Here is a 17270-nt window from a genome sequence, read left to right on the forward strand (position 1 = left end):
TCACGCACACGAGGTTGGCGGAGCGCATGCCTCTTAACCCCAGTGAGAAACATGACACCCAGTAAGAGGGCAAAATACGAGAAAAAAATATACAAAACCATGAGAAAGGGAAATGGAATGAAAGAAAATGCAGTAAATGCATATCAAGTAGGCTTAAAAACAGTACATACATTTTGTCCTGGCAGGAAGGAAGAAGGCAAAGGGAAGATAAGGCGAAAAGACAACAGCAGCAACAGGTTAATTTGTCAGTGAATTGGTCTACACGTTCACGGAGCTATATTATATTTATGATAATATACTGTATCTAATTACATTTTAGGACCTAGGTTAAAGAACCGTTTAGGGAAAACTGCTTAATGCTGGCACAGTTAACATTCATGGTGTTACCTTGTGGATATTACAATACATTTGGCAATGATAGCAATGCTGTTGGACTTTAAAAGCAGTGAATATGGTTTGCCAGGGGTATATCTGGGGTTCTGGTATTGGGCTGGTTTTGATTGGCTGTTGGGCTGGTTTTGTCACACAGATCTGGCAACCCTGGTCTATCCACCACTTAAGTCCAGACTGAAGTATCTCAACATCTATTGGATGGATTGCCATGACATTTTGTACAGATATTCATGTCTACCTCAGAATACACTGTAACAACTTTGGCGATCCTTTGACTTTCTCGCATCATCTGGCGCCATCATCAATTTAAAACCTTAGTTTATCAAATACTTTGGTTTATGACCAAACATCTGCACTACACTATAATATCTGTACTAGTTCCCATCAGCCTCAGCTGTACTTTGTGTTTAGTGCCAATTAGCAAATGTCAGCATGCTAACATGCTTAACTAAGGTGGTGAACACGGCGAACATTAGACCTGCTAAACATTGTTACTGTCAGCATATTAGCATGTCAACAATGTGAGTATTTAGCTCACATCGCAGCTCCTAACTAGAGACACTGGTGTTGCTTTAGACTCCTAATCTTGTTTAATGTAGATCACTTTATTAAAAAATAGGGCTGTCAAAGTTCACACGATAACAACGCAACTTAATGCGTTCTTTAACCTTTTAAGGTTGTAGCGGGCTCAGTTTTAAAGCTACAGTGAAGATAGTGGCATCATATGAAAATAGAAAACCTGATGTCATACTAGCTTGTCGCAAAGGCAGCTAAATAACGCTCCAAACTTATGCTAAATTTTGGCAAGGAAAAACTGGCATGGCCAATTTCAAAGGGGTCACTTGGTCTGAAAATGGGTTCTATGGGTACCCACGAGTCTCCCCTTTGCAGACGTTCCCACTTTATGATAATCACATGCAGTTTGGGTCAAGTCATAGTCAAGTCAGCACACTGACACACTGACAGCTGTTGTTGTCTGTTGGGCTGCAGTTTGCCATGTTATGATTTGAAAAAAAAATGTATGCTAAATGCAGTACCTGTGAGGGTTTTTGAACGATATTTGTTATTGTTTTGTGTTGTTAATTGATTTCTCATAATAAATATATACATACATTTGCATAAAGCAAGCATATTTGTCCACTCCAATACTTTACAAATCTCCCTTTAAGGTATATTTTGAACAGATAAAAAATGTGTGATTAATTTGCAATTAGTTTTAATTAACTATGGACAATCATGCGATTAATCACAATTAAATATTTTAATTGTTTGATAGCCCTATTAAAAACAATTAAGACACTCCTCGTATTAGTAACTATCACATCCCTGAGGTCACGGTTTACCAAAATGCATAACTTGACTGACCGCCCGTACCAGTTGTATATCGAGTTATGCTAAAGCATAAACATAGATTCGTATTCAACTCCTGCAAAAAGCATGTGTAACTCCTCTCAAGAGGAACGACAGACGCGTGTCTGGGCTTCTGATAACAACTTGAGTTGGGTTGATTTCTGAAAGAAATGTGTATAAATTAAGGGGTTGAAAGTAAACAAAGACAGAAGAACAAATATAGCTAAGGTTGCTTATGCGGTTCACATGCAGCAGGACCAGGCTCTCTAAAAATGAACACATCTAAAAACACACTTCACCCTGAGGATAAACTCAGAAAATCAATACCTCATTCTTTTTTTCAGTTGCTGTCACTTCTTTCTTTTCAGATAAGTGCTTTTTTTTAAATTAAACTAGTTTGTGTGACAGAATATGCTTTCTGCTTGACGAAGCAGCCGCTATGCCCTCCGTAATTATCGGCACATTGGTGAATATGAGCCACAAACTGCAGAAAAAGAAAAGTAGTCTTTTTGTATTCTGAGTTGTAGTCTTGTTTACCCAGCGTGTGCTACCTTTTAATACCTATTTACTAGTTTTCTTCCTCTTCTGTATATCTGTCGTCTGTCCACCATCTCCCCTCATTCACCCTCCCTCACGCTCTTCCTTCACTCCCTCCTTCAGATGGCCGTCCTCCCGTCTGCGGCGGTGACCCTCGGCCCCTCTCCTCCTGGCTCCGGGTGAGTCAGCTCCCTGGACCCCAGCGTCTCGGCCTCCTTCCTCCCCGTCCTCTGCTCCCATCTCCTCCACCACGTGCTCTTCATCCTCTTTCTCCTCTTCGTCATCCTCCTCACTTCTCTCAGAGTCTGACTCATCGGAGTTGTCCTCTTCCAGGTAGCGGTAGCCTTTGACCTGCGGACACAAATGATATATTAAAATCGACGACTGAGGAGAGTTGCCCTCGAGTCAAAAATGTGTTTGCTCACCTTTTAGTCGCCAGTAAAAAGTTTTACAATAAATAAAGATCTGACTATAATAACAATTCATTGATTCTCGCACAACTGACTGAGATTATTTCCATAGAGGACTGGACATATCACTGTTAGCAGGAACTCACACCGGGCCTTATGAGTCAAGGCCTGGCCACTGGACACTCACAAGCTCCCCTCCAGGGTCTGGCCCAAGGTGGGGGCCCCAGTTGGTTCTATATGTAATAGGGATGCTGATTTTGAATTTTTTTTTTTTGTAAAAGCAAAACTGTACTTTTATTTGGCACTTTTCTAAAAGCTCTGTGGATGTGTTATTTTTTTTAAAATGATTCGGCTACATAAAAATGTTCTCAATATAACCTTTAAGAACAATGAAACAACTTCACAGTAATAGTGAAAGTGTCAGGTAATGACATTTAGGGAACATTGGTATCGTCAACCAATAGTTTACATATAAGTCAATCCAATGTCTCCGTCTAGCCTATATATGTTATATTTCCATTCCATAAATATTTTTAATTTAGCCTACATTAAATAATGTTTAAACATATATTTTAAAATATTATCATTATATAATCAGGTGATCCGGTTCCGTAGCTCTCTGTTTGGGCCCCATAGTGGCAAGGAGGCCCTAGGCATGTGCGTAGAATGCCTGTGCGTACAGTAGATCCGGCACTGTGATTGGTTACCTTGTGCCGTGGCCGAGGGATGCGAGGCAGTCTGAAAGGCACTTTCCTGGCCAGCCGACGCTCCATCAGCCAGTAACAGTAGCAGGCCAGCAATAAAGTGGCCAACAGGATGGAGAGTTTGGCCTGAGGAAGAGGGACAAAACGGGTGAAGAAAGGATTTTTTCCTTTAAAATGTTGATCCAAATGATGCCTCTATTCTCAGAGGTGTTTTACTTGAGACACATTAAACAGTCTCTAAACACACACACACACACACACACACATCATCATACCCTCATAGGCAGGTTGGACCAGAGGTAGACTATGAAGATGGCGATGGCCTGCCACCAGTGATAGATGGTATAGACAAAGTCTAGCCGTTCCTTTTCCTCAGCGTACAGCATACCGAGCAGAGCTGTCACACACACAGAGAGAGGAGTTCATGTTGACATCATGTCATGTGTGAACAAAGTTAGTGTGGAGGACGTACAAACACCTCGGCCGCAGCCGTTACTCACTGCTGACGCCCGTCTTGTTCAAGGCGGTGCCAAGTCCCCACAGCGCAGCGATCACCAGCAGAGGGCCCAAATAATCTGGACTTTTAGGAGGTGGAGAAAACACCATTAGAACCACCAGCAGCACCACATGCACGACGGCGCCCCCCACCAGACACACCCAGCGAGGGAGGCGTAGGAGGCAGAGGGAGAGGGAGGAAAAGACGGAGCAGGAGAGGCCATAGACGACTATAAGGAGCCACAGATAATCCAGGCCCAAAACGCAGACGCCGTACGACTGTGGAAGGAAAGAAAGAAAGACATTAGATGAAACACATATTTTCTATATTTCCTATCCTTATTACTAAAATGATCTGTATGCTCCTTTATGTGTTTGGTATCTGTTTATTTGTCATCTCAAACTATCTAAAGACACTAAATAGGGATGTCCCGATCCACTATCAAATATCGGGATCGGGGTAAATAAAAGGCATTTTTTAACTGATTGCATCGGCTATACTGAGCCCGATCTGATCCTTGGTTTTACGTCAGCTGTCACACAAGTGTTCTTACTCGCGAAGCTTTCGTGCACAGCAACACAACAAGTGCAGTTGTCGTCAACTCTTCAACTCTCCTCTGAGCTCTGTGTGTGTGTAAGAGCGGGGCTGCGGCGAAACACCACACACCATAAACAACAGGTAAACGCAGTGTGAGACTGTTTATTGATGTTATTTACCTAATGTATGTGCACTCGTTTCATTTCAGCTCAGAGTGAGAGTCTCTTGCTGTCATTACGGTGTGTGGTGTTTCACCAACAACATCATCATAAACGACATCGGCGACAACCACATTCACCACGCCACTGCAAGTGCAACAAAAAGCACAGCGAGCAAAAAGCTAATAAGAGTGATTTATCAATGTAATCCTCGCAAAAGATGATACAGACAACAGAAATAAACACTCAACGGAATACTGTTCATTCAGGTATCTCAGACAAGGCAGCACCGAAGCAAGGTTAACTTTTAAAGGGAGAGAGAAATTCCCTCTAGACAGCAACAAGGCCAAAACGATTATTTTTATACTTGTTATATTGAATTAAAAAAAAAAAACATCAAGGAATAGCTATTCAGGCAATTTTAGTCTTAATGTAAAAGCAGAGTTATTCAATAAAGAGGGTAAGTCCCTCCCCTTCCTGTGGACCACCATGGGACCTTATTTCTTAAAAATATGTACGGTAGTCAAAGGCAAGAGACAAGCGGTTTCACACAGAACTAAACGATACTACGGCAAACTGCGACTTTCTTGACGTGCAAAATTATGTTTTAAATTGACAAACATCATATGTGTGATTCATGACGCAATTCAAACCGGATCAAAAAATATTTGTCTCTCGCCGTTGAATACCGTTCATATTTTTTCTGAAATAAAGTCCCATGGTGGTCCGACGGAAGGGGCGGGACTTCACCTCTCTATTCAGCTGTATTATCTAGGAAAATACAAGTACTGAATAAAGACGCAGTATCGGCAGATACTCAACATTAAGTGACTCGGATCGGGACATCCCTAACTCGAACAAAATTACGCAATGCAAGTAACAAGCTATTCTGCTCTTCAACAAACTTGTTTGACAGCACAATACCAGGGAGAATCCGGTGACGGCAAACAGCACTTCAAATCCACTGTAGATGAAGAAAGGGCAGAGCAGTCGCAGGCGGTAGTCTCTCAGGTGTTTGAAAGGCAGCTGGAAGATGTTTCCCCAGCCAATACTGCGAAGGTCGATCTCTTCTGTCGGGCGGTAGGCAGCTCCACACAGCACAAGGAACTGTGGGTGGCGGCAAAAAAGCAATCAATTTAGTTTGAATCATTTGGAATGATTGTCATGGTTTTGTGCGTGCTTTGCTTTGAAATATACAGCAGTTCTTTCCAGCCCATTGTAGGACAAAATAACCAGCTGCACACACAGCGCTGAATAAGCCTTTGTATCTCTCTTAAGCCCTGCAACTACCTTCAAAAAGCCAAGCTGGGATAAATACGTTGGCCAATCAACACAATTTTCTGTACATTGACAACAATCCATTCCTCAAGCCAGACATCTAAATTGCTCTAAATTGTACTAAGGTGTGGAACTGAGAGAGTGTTTTTTCTGTTACCACTTTGATACTTTAAGAAAAACTGTCTCCCTCTGTTTTCATCTCTGAATGTAGCACTTGAAGTAGATCAGCACGTTTGATGAAGTTGCTGTACTTGCATGATTCTTGTACCCACATGGCTGAATGCCATTATTGTAAGTCGCTTTGGAGAAAAGCGCCATTGACTGGTTGCCCAATGGATGCTGGGATAGGTTCACCCAATGCATGCTGCCATCAGGGACACGTGCATCACACATGCATCAAACATGCATCACACGTGCATCACACGTGCCGGAGGGGGCACAAACATCCAGGCCATGACACTGCCGTTTGCCACTAAGGTGTCACAGACCTTGCGGTAAAGACAGCTCAACTTTGGAGCGATATTTACCCCCTTTCCCAGTAAGGTAGCATGACATGTTTGGTAACAACGGATTCATCGCAATCTCAAGATTCATATGATACCACTGTCTGTCCACTGTCTTATAAAATTGAAACCCGCAAATGCCTTCAATTGACAGTCAAGTTAATGCCAGTCAGATGATCCACCATCATTTTCAGAGGGTCAAAAGTCGAAAAGTACAAACCAAGAACTGAGGAGAATAATTCCAATGTTATAAATAGGCCTACTAGTAGGCTGCAGTTTAATTTTTGGCCTGTTCAAACAAGACAATTTAATTTAAAAGATTAAATGTTGTTTTTTTAGAATGTGTTAGTGTTACTTTTACATTCTGGTCAGTCTTTTGTTTTTATAAAAACAAGATTTGATCTTCAAAAAATCTTTTTCAAAAAAGGAGTCAAGGTCAAGACACTATGTCAATCCTGTATGCACAAAAATAACAATACTTTGCTTTGCTTCTGTGCGTGCCAAAAGAGGTTGATGGGCACCAGCTAAAATCTTGCCTAGGGCACCAAACTGGTCAGGGCCGGCTCTCTCTGTGTGTGTGTGTGTGTGTGTGTGTGTGTGCGTGTGTGTGTGTGTGTATGCGTGTGTGTGTGTGTGTGTGTGTGTGTGTGTGTGTGTGTGTGTGTGCGTGCGTGCGTGTGTGTGTGTGTGTCGGCGAGTTTGGATCTTACAATGATCATGGCGAGGAAGGCGAAGCCCATGAGGACACTCTCCACCTGGATGAGCAGCATGGAGCGAGGCAGGCTGGTGAGCACGGTGGTGTTGAAGCCAGGGATCACTCCACTGATGTTTGCTCCTGTCAGAGGAAGAGGACGGTTCAGCCATTAGACAGGAGGTGATGGGGAAACATCAACCAGCAGGTTTCATGACCTTTATTAAGTCAGACCTGAACACATGAGACTGCATCTCTGCTTTATGGAAAAAACTAAAAACATCACACAAGTGTCTTAAATGTACATTGAATAAATAACTAACAGAGCAGCAGCAGTGTGTGGTCATGGTTTTGTATTTTGAAGAGGTCGTCTGTGGTCATGTGGTGGTGTGAACCTCTCTACAGCTCTCTTTCCTACTATTATTGTTTACAAAAAAAAGGAAGCAACGTTGCCAGAAGTGAGATCCAAGTTAAACATGCCAGGAAAAACACTTCAGCTTTAGCAGAAGTGTTGCACTTCACTAGTTTCACAGCAGCTTTGGGTGGCCAACTCGTGTTTCCTTTAGCACCTTGCTGCCTGCTAGAGCATATTGGATGAAGCGTATATATTCTACTTGCCTGCCTTGCACATGCTCTCCTACTTCATGCAATCCTATGAAACTGCTTTTCTGTGAAACCATGAGTCAAGGACAAACCATGGGGAGATATGAGCATTTTTTTAGTGTGGTTGTTTCTTTTTTGTTGTTTTTAACAAACTTGAAATGAAACAAAAAATGTATACAAAACACAATACAAAATCTTTATGAGATGGTATATTTAGAAATACAGACAGTCAAGCACTTAAAGTAGGTCTGTCAAAGTTAACACAATAACGTGTTAACGCAAATTTGTTTTAACGCAATTAATTTCTTTAACGCATTAACGCAACTTGCGATTTTTACTGGTATCATATGAAACTAGAAAACCTAAGGCACAAAAGTAGGCATCCAGGAATGAGGATCCAAATGATGCCCCTATTCTCAGAGGTGTTTCACTTGAGACACAAACACACATTAACCCCTGAGACCCAGGGGACCAACTTGTCCACCTCTGTCTTTCAGAGGCTGTAACAGGTGAAACTGGAAAACCCAAGGTATCCATTGGTACTAACCAATCATAGTCATACTAGCTTGTCGCAAAAGAGGTTAAATAACTGTGAAATGTGCGATGAAAAAACTGGCATGGCCATTTTCAAAGGGGTCCCTTGACCTCTGACCTCAAGATTTGTGAATGTAAATGGGTTCTATGGGTACCCACAAGTCTCCCCTTTACAGACATGCCCACTTTATGATAATCACATGCAGTTTGGGACAAGTCATAGTCAAGTCAGCACACTGACACACTGACAGCTGTTGTTGCCTGTTGGGCTGCAGTTTGCCATGTTATGATTTGAGCATATATTTTATCCTAAATGCAGCCCAGTGAGGGTTTCTGGACAATATTTGTCATTGTTTTGTGTTGTTAATTGATTTCCAATAATAAATATATACATACATTTGCATAAAGCAAGCATACTGTATTTGCCCACTCCCATGTTGATAAGAGTATTAAATACTTGACAAATCTCTCTTTAAGGTACATTTTGAACAGATAAAAAATGTGTGATTAATTTGCAATTCATCACAATTAACTACGGACAATCATGCGATTAATCTCGATTAAATAATTTAATCAATGGATAACCCTACTGAAAACACAAATTGACATATTATCACATTGTGAAGTTGTTAGCTCTGTTTTGGTTTCAACCACCTCCTGACAAAAAAATATCTGGCTCTTTAGCTGCTGAATGCGCCACTATAGCCCTGTTCACACCTGGCATTAACACAGGTGATACGATCACAAGTGGATAGCTCTAAGTACGTCAGTTCACACCTGGCATTAGAATGTGTCTCCACGCCATGCGTCCATGTGTCCACTTGTAATCGGATCTCATTATAACTGGTGTGTTAACTGCATGCCAAATTAATCAGAGCATACAAGGCCAAATTGCTTCCTAAGTTACCGTATGACCGGCTGCTGACAAGCAATGTAGCATTTAAAAGGCTATTTTTTAAATGAAGTCCACATAAAACGCACCGGGGCAACATTACATCACTTCCAGCAAACTTCACATAGAACAATGAGAGCAAAACAGCATCACTGATCTGTTTTAACCACATAGTCTCTGGTCTGGCTCAGCTAAAAACACAAAAACACCAAATCCATCAGCACCTTAACGTGTCGTTCGCTACTGATCCTGTTTATTACTGGTGCAGACAACCTCTGCACCGCTCCGTGCGTGTGTGTGTGTGTGTGTGCCACCGCACTCAGTGAAACACGTGACAAGAGAATGTCAATGATCGTAAGACATTTTAACAGTGCCGCCGTAGAATGAATATAACGGAAACACGGTTCCATCATCTTACAAGCTGTTGCGGATCACCTCTCAAGGTGAGCAACACACACGTCAGTTGAGTAGGCGGTCCTTCAATGTGGCCCAGGACACACTTTATGTACACACTACTGAAAGAATGTGGTCATTGTGCAAAGCTAAGCTAACCGGTGGCTGGCTATAGGCAGACTGCTATCAATCTTCTCATATAACTCCCTGCAAGAAAGTATTTAAGCGCAACATATGTCGAACTGTTGCTTTATATATCTCATTGGACAAAATGGACTGAATCCTTATACGCTGTTCTCCTGCACTTATTTATCTGTAATCATTCATCGGTGGAGGTGAAGGGACATGTGTCCTTACCACAGAAAAAGACGTTGCGGAGAATGTGTGTGCTTTCATGCAGGTAGTTGTTGAGGACAAAGCGCATGGGGAACTCCGCGAAGACAAAGCTCAGCTGATGAGAAAGAGAGAGAAGACACGGATCGTGCTTATTAGTTTCTGCAGCTGTACAAACTTCTCTTCACCACACGCAACAGGAGATGAATTGAAGCATTAGTGAACAAAAGATGGCTGAAGACTCACGTTGAAGATGATGTTGAAGACTGACTGGAAGACGATGATGTACCTGTGGCACGCTCCCTTAGGGAGCTTCTTCTGCTCCTGCACATGCTCTTCCTTGTAGTTGACGTACTCGTAGTACTGCTGCGCCATCCTGTATGTGTTCGTGTGAGAAGATCAAATTCACAACACATTCATTAAAACAAACATACTGCACAATCAGGTGTGTGTTAATTTGAGGCCTGTGTGGGAGTGTATGTGTTCACCCGCGCACTCACTATATGTCTACACGATCACTTTACCCCTGCCTCGGCGTTATGAGGTGCTTATACTGATCTGACCCACCGCAAAGCTCTCATGTGCACCCTCAACTTCCCACCTTCATAACTAAGTTCTGCTCTATAAATAGTGGATAGTAGGGGTGCCCCACATTTCCACGTTCTGTTTCTTTCTACATTCAGCTTTAGAAAAGCTCTATACTTGAGACATGGGGGGAAAAAACTGAATTTGGCTTGAGGGAATTGTGTTTTCTAAGCAGAATCAAAAACAAAACAATGCTTTGCAAAATAACAACCAAAAAAAAGTGCTGACAAAAAAAAAGATATGTCAGCTTGACTTCCACAGCGCTGCACAACAAAGTGACTTTGAAAAAAAAAATCTCACTCCACTTGAAGATTTTAAAGGGCGGGTCCAACTGTGTTCTTTTCCGTTTTTATCAAATGGAAACGCCCAATAAGCCCTTGCGAAAAGCAGTGACGTAGGTTACCAAAGTAAGCTAATCAATGAGGTTATGAATAATGTGAACGCTAGCACTTGCTGAGTCAAAGTTAGCTGTGTAACTGAAAGGGTTAGTTAGGATTATTTGAAGTGGGGTTGTATCTGTAGTCACACGTTCTGCGAGGTAAAATGACTGTTTTGTTGAATGGAGTCTGGCGGTGAGGTAAAGCGGCAGTGGACGGGAGCAGCAGAAAAACTTATTTTATTCACCAAAAAAAATGTATCAGTTTAAGTTTATGCTATATTTAGAATATTTTCACCCCTTTATCTTGCCATCAGACAGCCCTTTCTGACAGGCGACTGAAACCGTTATATCGTTGTCTTCAAGACCAGACCAGACATTAATTTTACCTCGCAGAACACGGGAGTTGCTGGTCTACCGCTGCATTGATCGGTTAGTTTGTTTGTGTTATTGTGTGACTTTCGGATCTGAACTAACGCGGCATCCACAGCAGTACATTGCTTAACTTCAGAGCATGTCTAGTGCTTCCACATGGCTCTCAACATGGCGACGGCGGCTCGCAGCTAACAGTGCCAACAGCGCTAACTACGGCAACAGTGCTGACAGAGTTAACAGTAACCTGAGGGGGAACCGGAGGGTGGTTGCTACGTTTACGCGAAGACAGCGTTATCAGCTGTAACCGCCGTATGAGAGCAATGCAGAGCGGTGGCCTTGAGCTAGCGAGTGGGGCACGCTCATTAGCACTAAAAACACGCGTGCTATGTCAAAAAAGCACGGAGAAGCTCTGATTAGAGGGAGAGAGACTTCATTCTCTGCTCAGGTAGACATTACTCCTCTATATCTTTAGTTGTTTGCTGCTATATCACTGCTCTAGATATTGTAAAGAGCACCTTTAAAGCTTTGACGGTAATTAGAAATGGTGAATATTAATGGTTAGATTCAGGGTAAAGGTGGTTATAAAGTTATCTTTAGGCATTGTAAGGTGAGAAACAATTAAGATAGAGAAGTTGAAATTTAGGTATTATTTTGGTGCAGTGAAGTAAGAGCAACTATCTGAGGCTGGTTGTCCCCGGAAGTCTAACTACGCTGGTAGACCTTCAGTACACTCTGTGTGCTGTGAAATAGCGAGGGTCAAGCTTCCGCCTCTTATGAAACATCTTCTTTATGAAACACCCTTCCACGTCCTGTTACTCACCTTGTGATGTAATTTCCCAAGGATGCCCAGAGAGGCACAATGGCCACGCCGATGGCGACGGCTGATGGAACCAAGGTGTAGTACCGCTCCCAGTAATTGGTTGAGACAAAGAGTGCATAGATTCCCGAAGCCAGGAACATCATCCACTTAGTACCTAGAAACCTTTCAGAGAGAAGAATATAGTATATATTGTTATTATTGTTATAGAGTATGTATAGGCAGAGCAAGGGCCTTCAGATAAAAAGATAAAGGTTTTATTATTTGTGTTTGCGTGTCTACCTGATAAGTACGGGGGTGTACAGCAGGCCTATGATGGGCGTGACGTTGATGCCCATCAGCATCTTGCGATCGATGTCCTCCAGGCCTAGGTTGCTGTACTTCACTTCACGGTAGGTCATATCATAATGGAGGATCAGCTGCATCTGCAGAAGGCCTTTAGCACACACACACACATCATTTACACACACAAAAATAGATCTAAAAAAAATATTAGAGTAAGTCTGCCTGTCTGTGTGTTTCTTTATCCATTCCAACGTGTATTTTTCAATCAAACCCACCCATGTACACACTGTACACAATCATGGCTCCAACACTGGCTGCAAGAACATTCTTGATGACTCCCAGCCTCTTCCTCCTGTAGTATTTCCTCTCCTCCTCCTCCTCATTGTACTCTGCCTGCGGGCCCAGAAACTCCTCCATCTGAGGAAAGAAGGAGGAAAAGTTAAAAACTTTTTAATAAGAGTGACGGTGGTGGAATGTTATCACACTCATGAATAAGTGAGTATTTTGCACTGGAAACCTGAGAATCACAGACTGGAGTTATTTTTCACAGGACGGCAGGGAGCTCACCTGGCCCTGCATGTTATCTTCTTGCCCCACATCCAGCAGTTCATTTATGACGCCATTGGAAGGTACAAGCTGATCAGTTTCCCCGACCAAGTCTTCTTGATCAGATGCCTCCATCTAGTGACCAAAAGGAGCAGTACACTGGTTCATTAGACGGTTCACTGCTAATCATCCAAACCAGTCAATCACTGAAATGTGTTCGTAACATTCCTATGAGGTACCTGTAGGGTTGTTGAATCTCTTCTGTACATACTAACAAGACTACATTTAGATGTTTGTTTTCACATGCCACAAAAATGTATTTCGAGATAAAATCTGGATAAATCTGAATTCTCAGTATTTCTCTTTGAAGTTATATGAACTTTTCATTTTATGAGATGGAGCAAATAACATGTGCATTAAGGCTAAACACGTCTCCATGGCGCACATCAGCCATCTTTTTGATGACACTATTTAATCTCTTTTTATTAGGGTTTACAAAGTTAACACAATAATGACGCGTTAACGCAAATTCACTTTAACGCCACTAATTTCTTTAACGCGTTAACGCAACCTTTGATTTTTAGGTTGTAGCAGGCTCAGGTTTTAAAGCTAGAGTGAAGATATCATCATCTGAAACTATAAAACCTAAAGAATTCATTTGTACCAACCATGGCATACTAGTTTGTCAGGAAGGAGGATAAATAACGCTCAAAACCTGCGCTAAATTCTGGCGAGGAAAAACTGGCATGGGCATTTTCAAAGGGATCCCTTGACCTCTGACCTCAAGATATGTGAATGAAAATGGGTTCTATGGGTACCCACGAGTCTCCCCTTTACATATTACATATTTCCTGTGTTATTTGTAGCCTTTACATTTCATATTTGTCATTGTTTTGTGTTGTTAATTGATTTCCAATAATAAATATATACATACATTTGTATAAAGAAAGCATATTTGCCCATTCCCATGTTGATAAGAGTATTAAATACTTGACAAATCTCCCTTTGAGGTACATTTTGAACAGATACATAATATGCGACTAATCGTAATAAATTATTTCCATCAATTGATAGCCTTATTTTGTTATATAATACATCTCACAAATATTAAATAAAAAAATTAGTTAAAAAATAAGAAAATACCCTCCTCTGCTCTCCCAAACAAGTGAGACTACCTTCCCCCTTTTCTGACACCCCCTCCTCCCCTAATAACTTTTGTGGGGTCCCTAATCTGGTCAAAAAATGTGTGACACTGTATTGTTTTAATAGCCTAGAGCTCTTAAAAATAATGCTTTGCTTTCTGTGCTACTTTGGAAAAAAATAAGTGTTTAGTACTCTTATTCACATGTTGGCGTGTGTATCGGCCGGTATCATCAATCTGTTGCGACTTATTCCTGTTTATTCATTATTTCTTTAAGCGTGTTATACTGGGTCAGTCATAATCAGCTGTGGTTTTATTACTATTGTTATACTTGGGCTATGCATCTTCTATATTACTGCTATAATACTCCAATAATACTCCAACTGGATCATTATAGGGTTAAGGTGGTGTGTTTAGTGTTAATAATTAAAGTGCTTTCCTGTGTTATTGGTAGCCTGTAGTAGGGTATCATTCAGTGTCCCAGTCAGGATGCTCCTACATATTATGCAGCAGGATAAAGAGACACATTCTGAATTTATGCAGTTGATAAAAGATACTAGGAGATATTGGGTTGGGGGGTCCTCCCCCAACCCAACCAACATGGTTATGTGGGCCCCACATGGGTTATGCTGGGGGTACCTGGGTTCCAAGTGGGTATGGGCCGAAAATGGGCATCTTATCTGGGGCCCACTTGGGTTAACTAAGTAGTTCCCACGTGGGCTCCCCAAGTGGACTACCCATGTGGGTCCTAGGTGGGTCACTAATGTCAAATTAGTGCATGGGCTCAGAATGGGCAACACAAATGGGGCCCACTTGGGTCAACTAAATTGATGTAAAATTGCATAGTCAAAAATGATTTTTGATTATGCAATTTTACATCAATTTGGACCATTATTATTATTAGCCTAGTTCAATGATTATTTTATTATTTACACATATCACAGTTTGTCTGAACATTTTATTCTTCTGGAAATGTTAGCCCTACAACAGCAGATTCAGAAAACTTTTAAATATTACATTAATAATATTTGTTCAAAAAAAAAAGAACTTGACAACTAACCTACATTGTTGTAAAAGAGGATGTGACCCACAACATGTTCCCCAAAATGTTAGCAAGAGATAGTTCTCTTATGGTCGCTACATACAGCCTATAGCTGTACAGTAGGTTGATGAATATCCTAGATGTAAATGGACTTGCATTTATATAGCGCTTTTCTAGTCTTTAACTGCTTTTCAAGTCTTTAATTGTAGTGTAAAGCTCTTTACACTACATGTCAGTATTCACCCAATTTGGGGTTAAGTGTCTTGCTCAAGGACACATCGACATGTGACAGGAGCAGCCGGGGATCGAACCCCCGACCTTCCGATTGGTGGACAACCTGCTTGAAGAGTCCTAACGTTAAGAAGTGCGTCAGAGCTCCTGTAGTTTTATTCCTTGATATCGCTTTTATATAATGTTTGACATAACGTTCCCTATTGGGACTTATTGGGGACGGTATTAGTTCACACGCAGTTTAAGTTTAAAGAGCACACCGAGTAGGAGTTAACTCACCTGTAGTTACCTATAACGTGCACTTCTTTTAACCATGTAAAGCTACAAACACCTTGATAATCACTTACCATGTTTCTCTCGCGGGGCTCCTCGCGGGCAGCGGAATGAAATGTGTCCACCTGCGTGACAGAAACACGACAGACCTCCTCTGTCCCTGTGTCTCTGTCCCCTGTGTCTCTGTCCCTTTAGGTTTCTGCAGCTGTTAGTTCCCCTTTCCAGTGTACAAGCTGCAGGTATAAATACAAGTTTCTCGAGGGAAACGAAAGTCAGCAGTGTTCACTTCCTCACACCAATCTGCCTCACTGCTTCTCTTAAAGGCACACACACATGTTTATATTTATATGCCCTAGCTGTTTTCTTTGTGGCAATAATAGTGCGAGATTACTACCAAAAAAACAAGAACAGAAAAAGTGGGTGGGACAGAGAATAGGATTTGTTGTTTTGGCATCATTGGGCAAATATTCTATAATAACCTTTCAGCATATTGTAATTCAAGTGATCTGAGAGAAAAATAGACTTCTGGACCTCCTCATGGCTCTGCTTTCAGGCTTTAAGCGTTCCTATTGGCTGTTCATTCAACAGAGGCAGCTGTCAATCACTCCTGAACTCCGATCAAACGTCAAACTAGGCAGCGCTGATCAAATAGGAATTAACATTCTGTTACTGTAATGCCTATTTCTTGTGTAAAATGTTTTCAGTAGGGCTGTCTATCGATTAATAAAAATAATAAAAATAAATAAATACAAATATTTAATCACGATTAATCGAATGATAGTCCAGAGTTAATCACGATTAATCACAAAATTAGTCACACATTTTTTATCTGTTCAAAATGTACCTTAAAGGGAGATTTGTCAAGTATCTAATACTCTTATCAACATGGGAGTGGACAAATATGCTGCTTTATACAAATATGTGTACACATTTATTATTGTAAATCAATTAACAACACAAAACAATGACAAATATTGTCCAGAAACCCTCACAGGTACTGCATTTAGCATAAAAAATATGCTCAAATTATAACATAGAAAACTGCAGCCCAACAGGCAACAACAGCTGTCAGTGTGTCAGTGTGCTGACTTGACTTTGACTTGCCCCAAACTGCATGTGATTATCATAAAGTGGGCATGTCTGTAAAGGGGAGACTCGTGGGTACCCATAGAACCCATTTTCATTCACATATCTTGAGGTCAAAGGTCAAGGGGATCCCTTTGAAAATGGCCATGCCAGTTTTTCCTCGCCAAAACTTTAGCACAAGTGTGGAGCGTTATTTAACCTCTGTCACGACAAGCTAGTATGGTTGGTAACAATGGATTCCTTAGGTTTTCTAGTTTCATGTTTTGCATCTTCACTCTAGCTTTAAAACTGAGCCAACCTAAACTACCTAAAAATTGCAATTTGCGTTAATACGTTAAAAAAATTAGTGGCGTTAAAATGAATTTGCATTAATGCGTTATCTTGTTAACTTTGACAGCCCTAGTAAACACATTTACCAGGCCTGATGGAGACACCAGGCTCAAACTCAGCCATATATCCATTTTTTCTACATTAACTGGCAACTTGATCACTGACAACACTGACTTCACTCTAGCTTTAAAACTGAGCCCGGTACAACCACCGGAAGATCGATTGCAATTAATGCGTTAAAAAAATTAGTACTGTTTAGCTGTAAAATGAGAACGTTTGCTCCGGCTGGTGGGCGGTGCTTGGTATTTCTTCAACTGATCTCAACATGGCTGCCGGGTCACAAACTTTCTCATTTTACAGCTAAGCAGTAC

General features: G+C 41.4%; 1 protein-coding gene across 1 annotated transcript; it reads right to left on the reverse strand.

Annotated features, from left to right (window-relative positions):
• Nucleotides 1-2097: 2097 nt before the first annotated feature.
• unc93b1 (unc-93 homolog B1, TLR signaling regulator) lies at nt 2098-15787 on the reverse strand. The gene is made up of 13 exons (XM_037763446.1): nt 15558-15787; nt 12818-12931; nt 12526-12667; nt 12248-12401; nt 11969-12130; nt 10059-10188; nt 9837-9930; nt 7077-7201; nt 5510-5692; nt 3895-4168; nt 3670-3791; nt 3398-3520; nt 2098-2631 (listed from the first exon to the last, which is right to left on the reverse strand). The coding sequence occupies exons 1-13, from the start codon at nt 15558-15560 to the stop codon at nt 2365-2367; spliced, it is 1893 nt and encodes a 630-aa protein (XP_037619374.1). The 5' UTR covers nt 15561-15787; the 3' UTR covers nt 2098-2364.
• Nucleotides 15788-17270: the final 1483 nt, after the last annotated feature.

This window comes from Sebastes umbrosus, chromosome 3, assembly GCF_015220745.1.
Source record: "Sebastes umbrosus isolate fSebUmb1 chromosome 3, fSebUmb1.pri, whole genome shotgun sequence".
NCBI classification, from domain to species: domain Eukaryota; kingdom Metazoa; phylum Chordata; class Actinopteri; order Perciformes; family Sebastidae; genus Sebastes; species Sebastes umbrosus.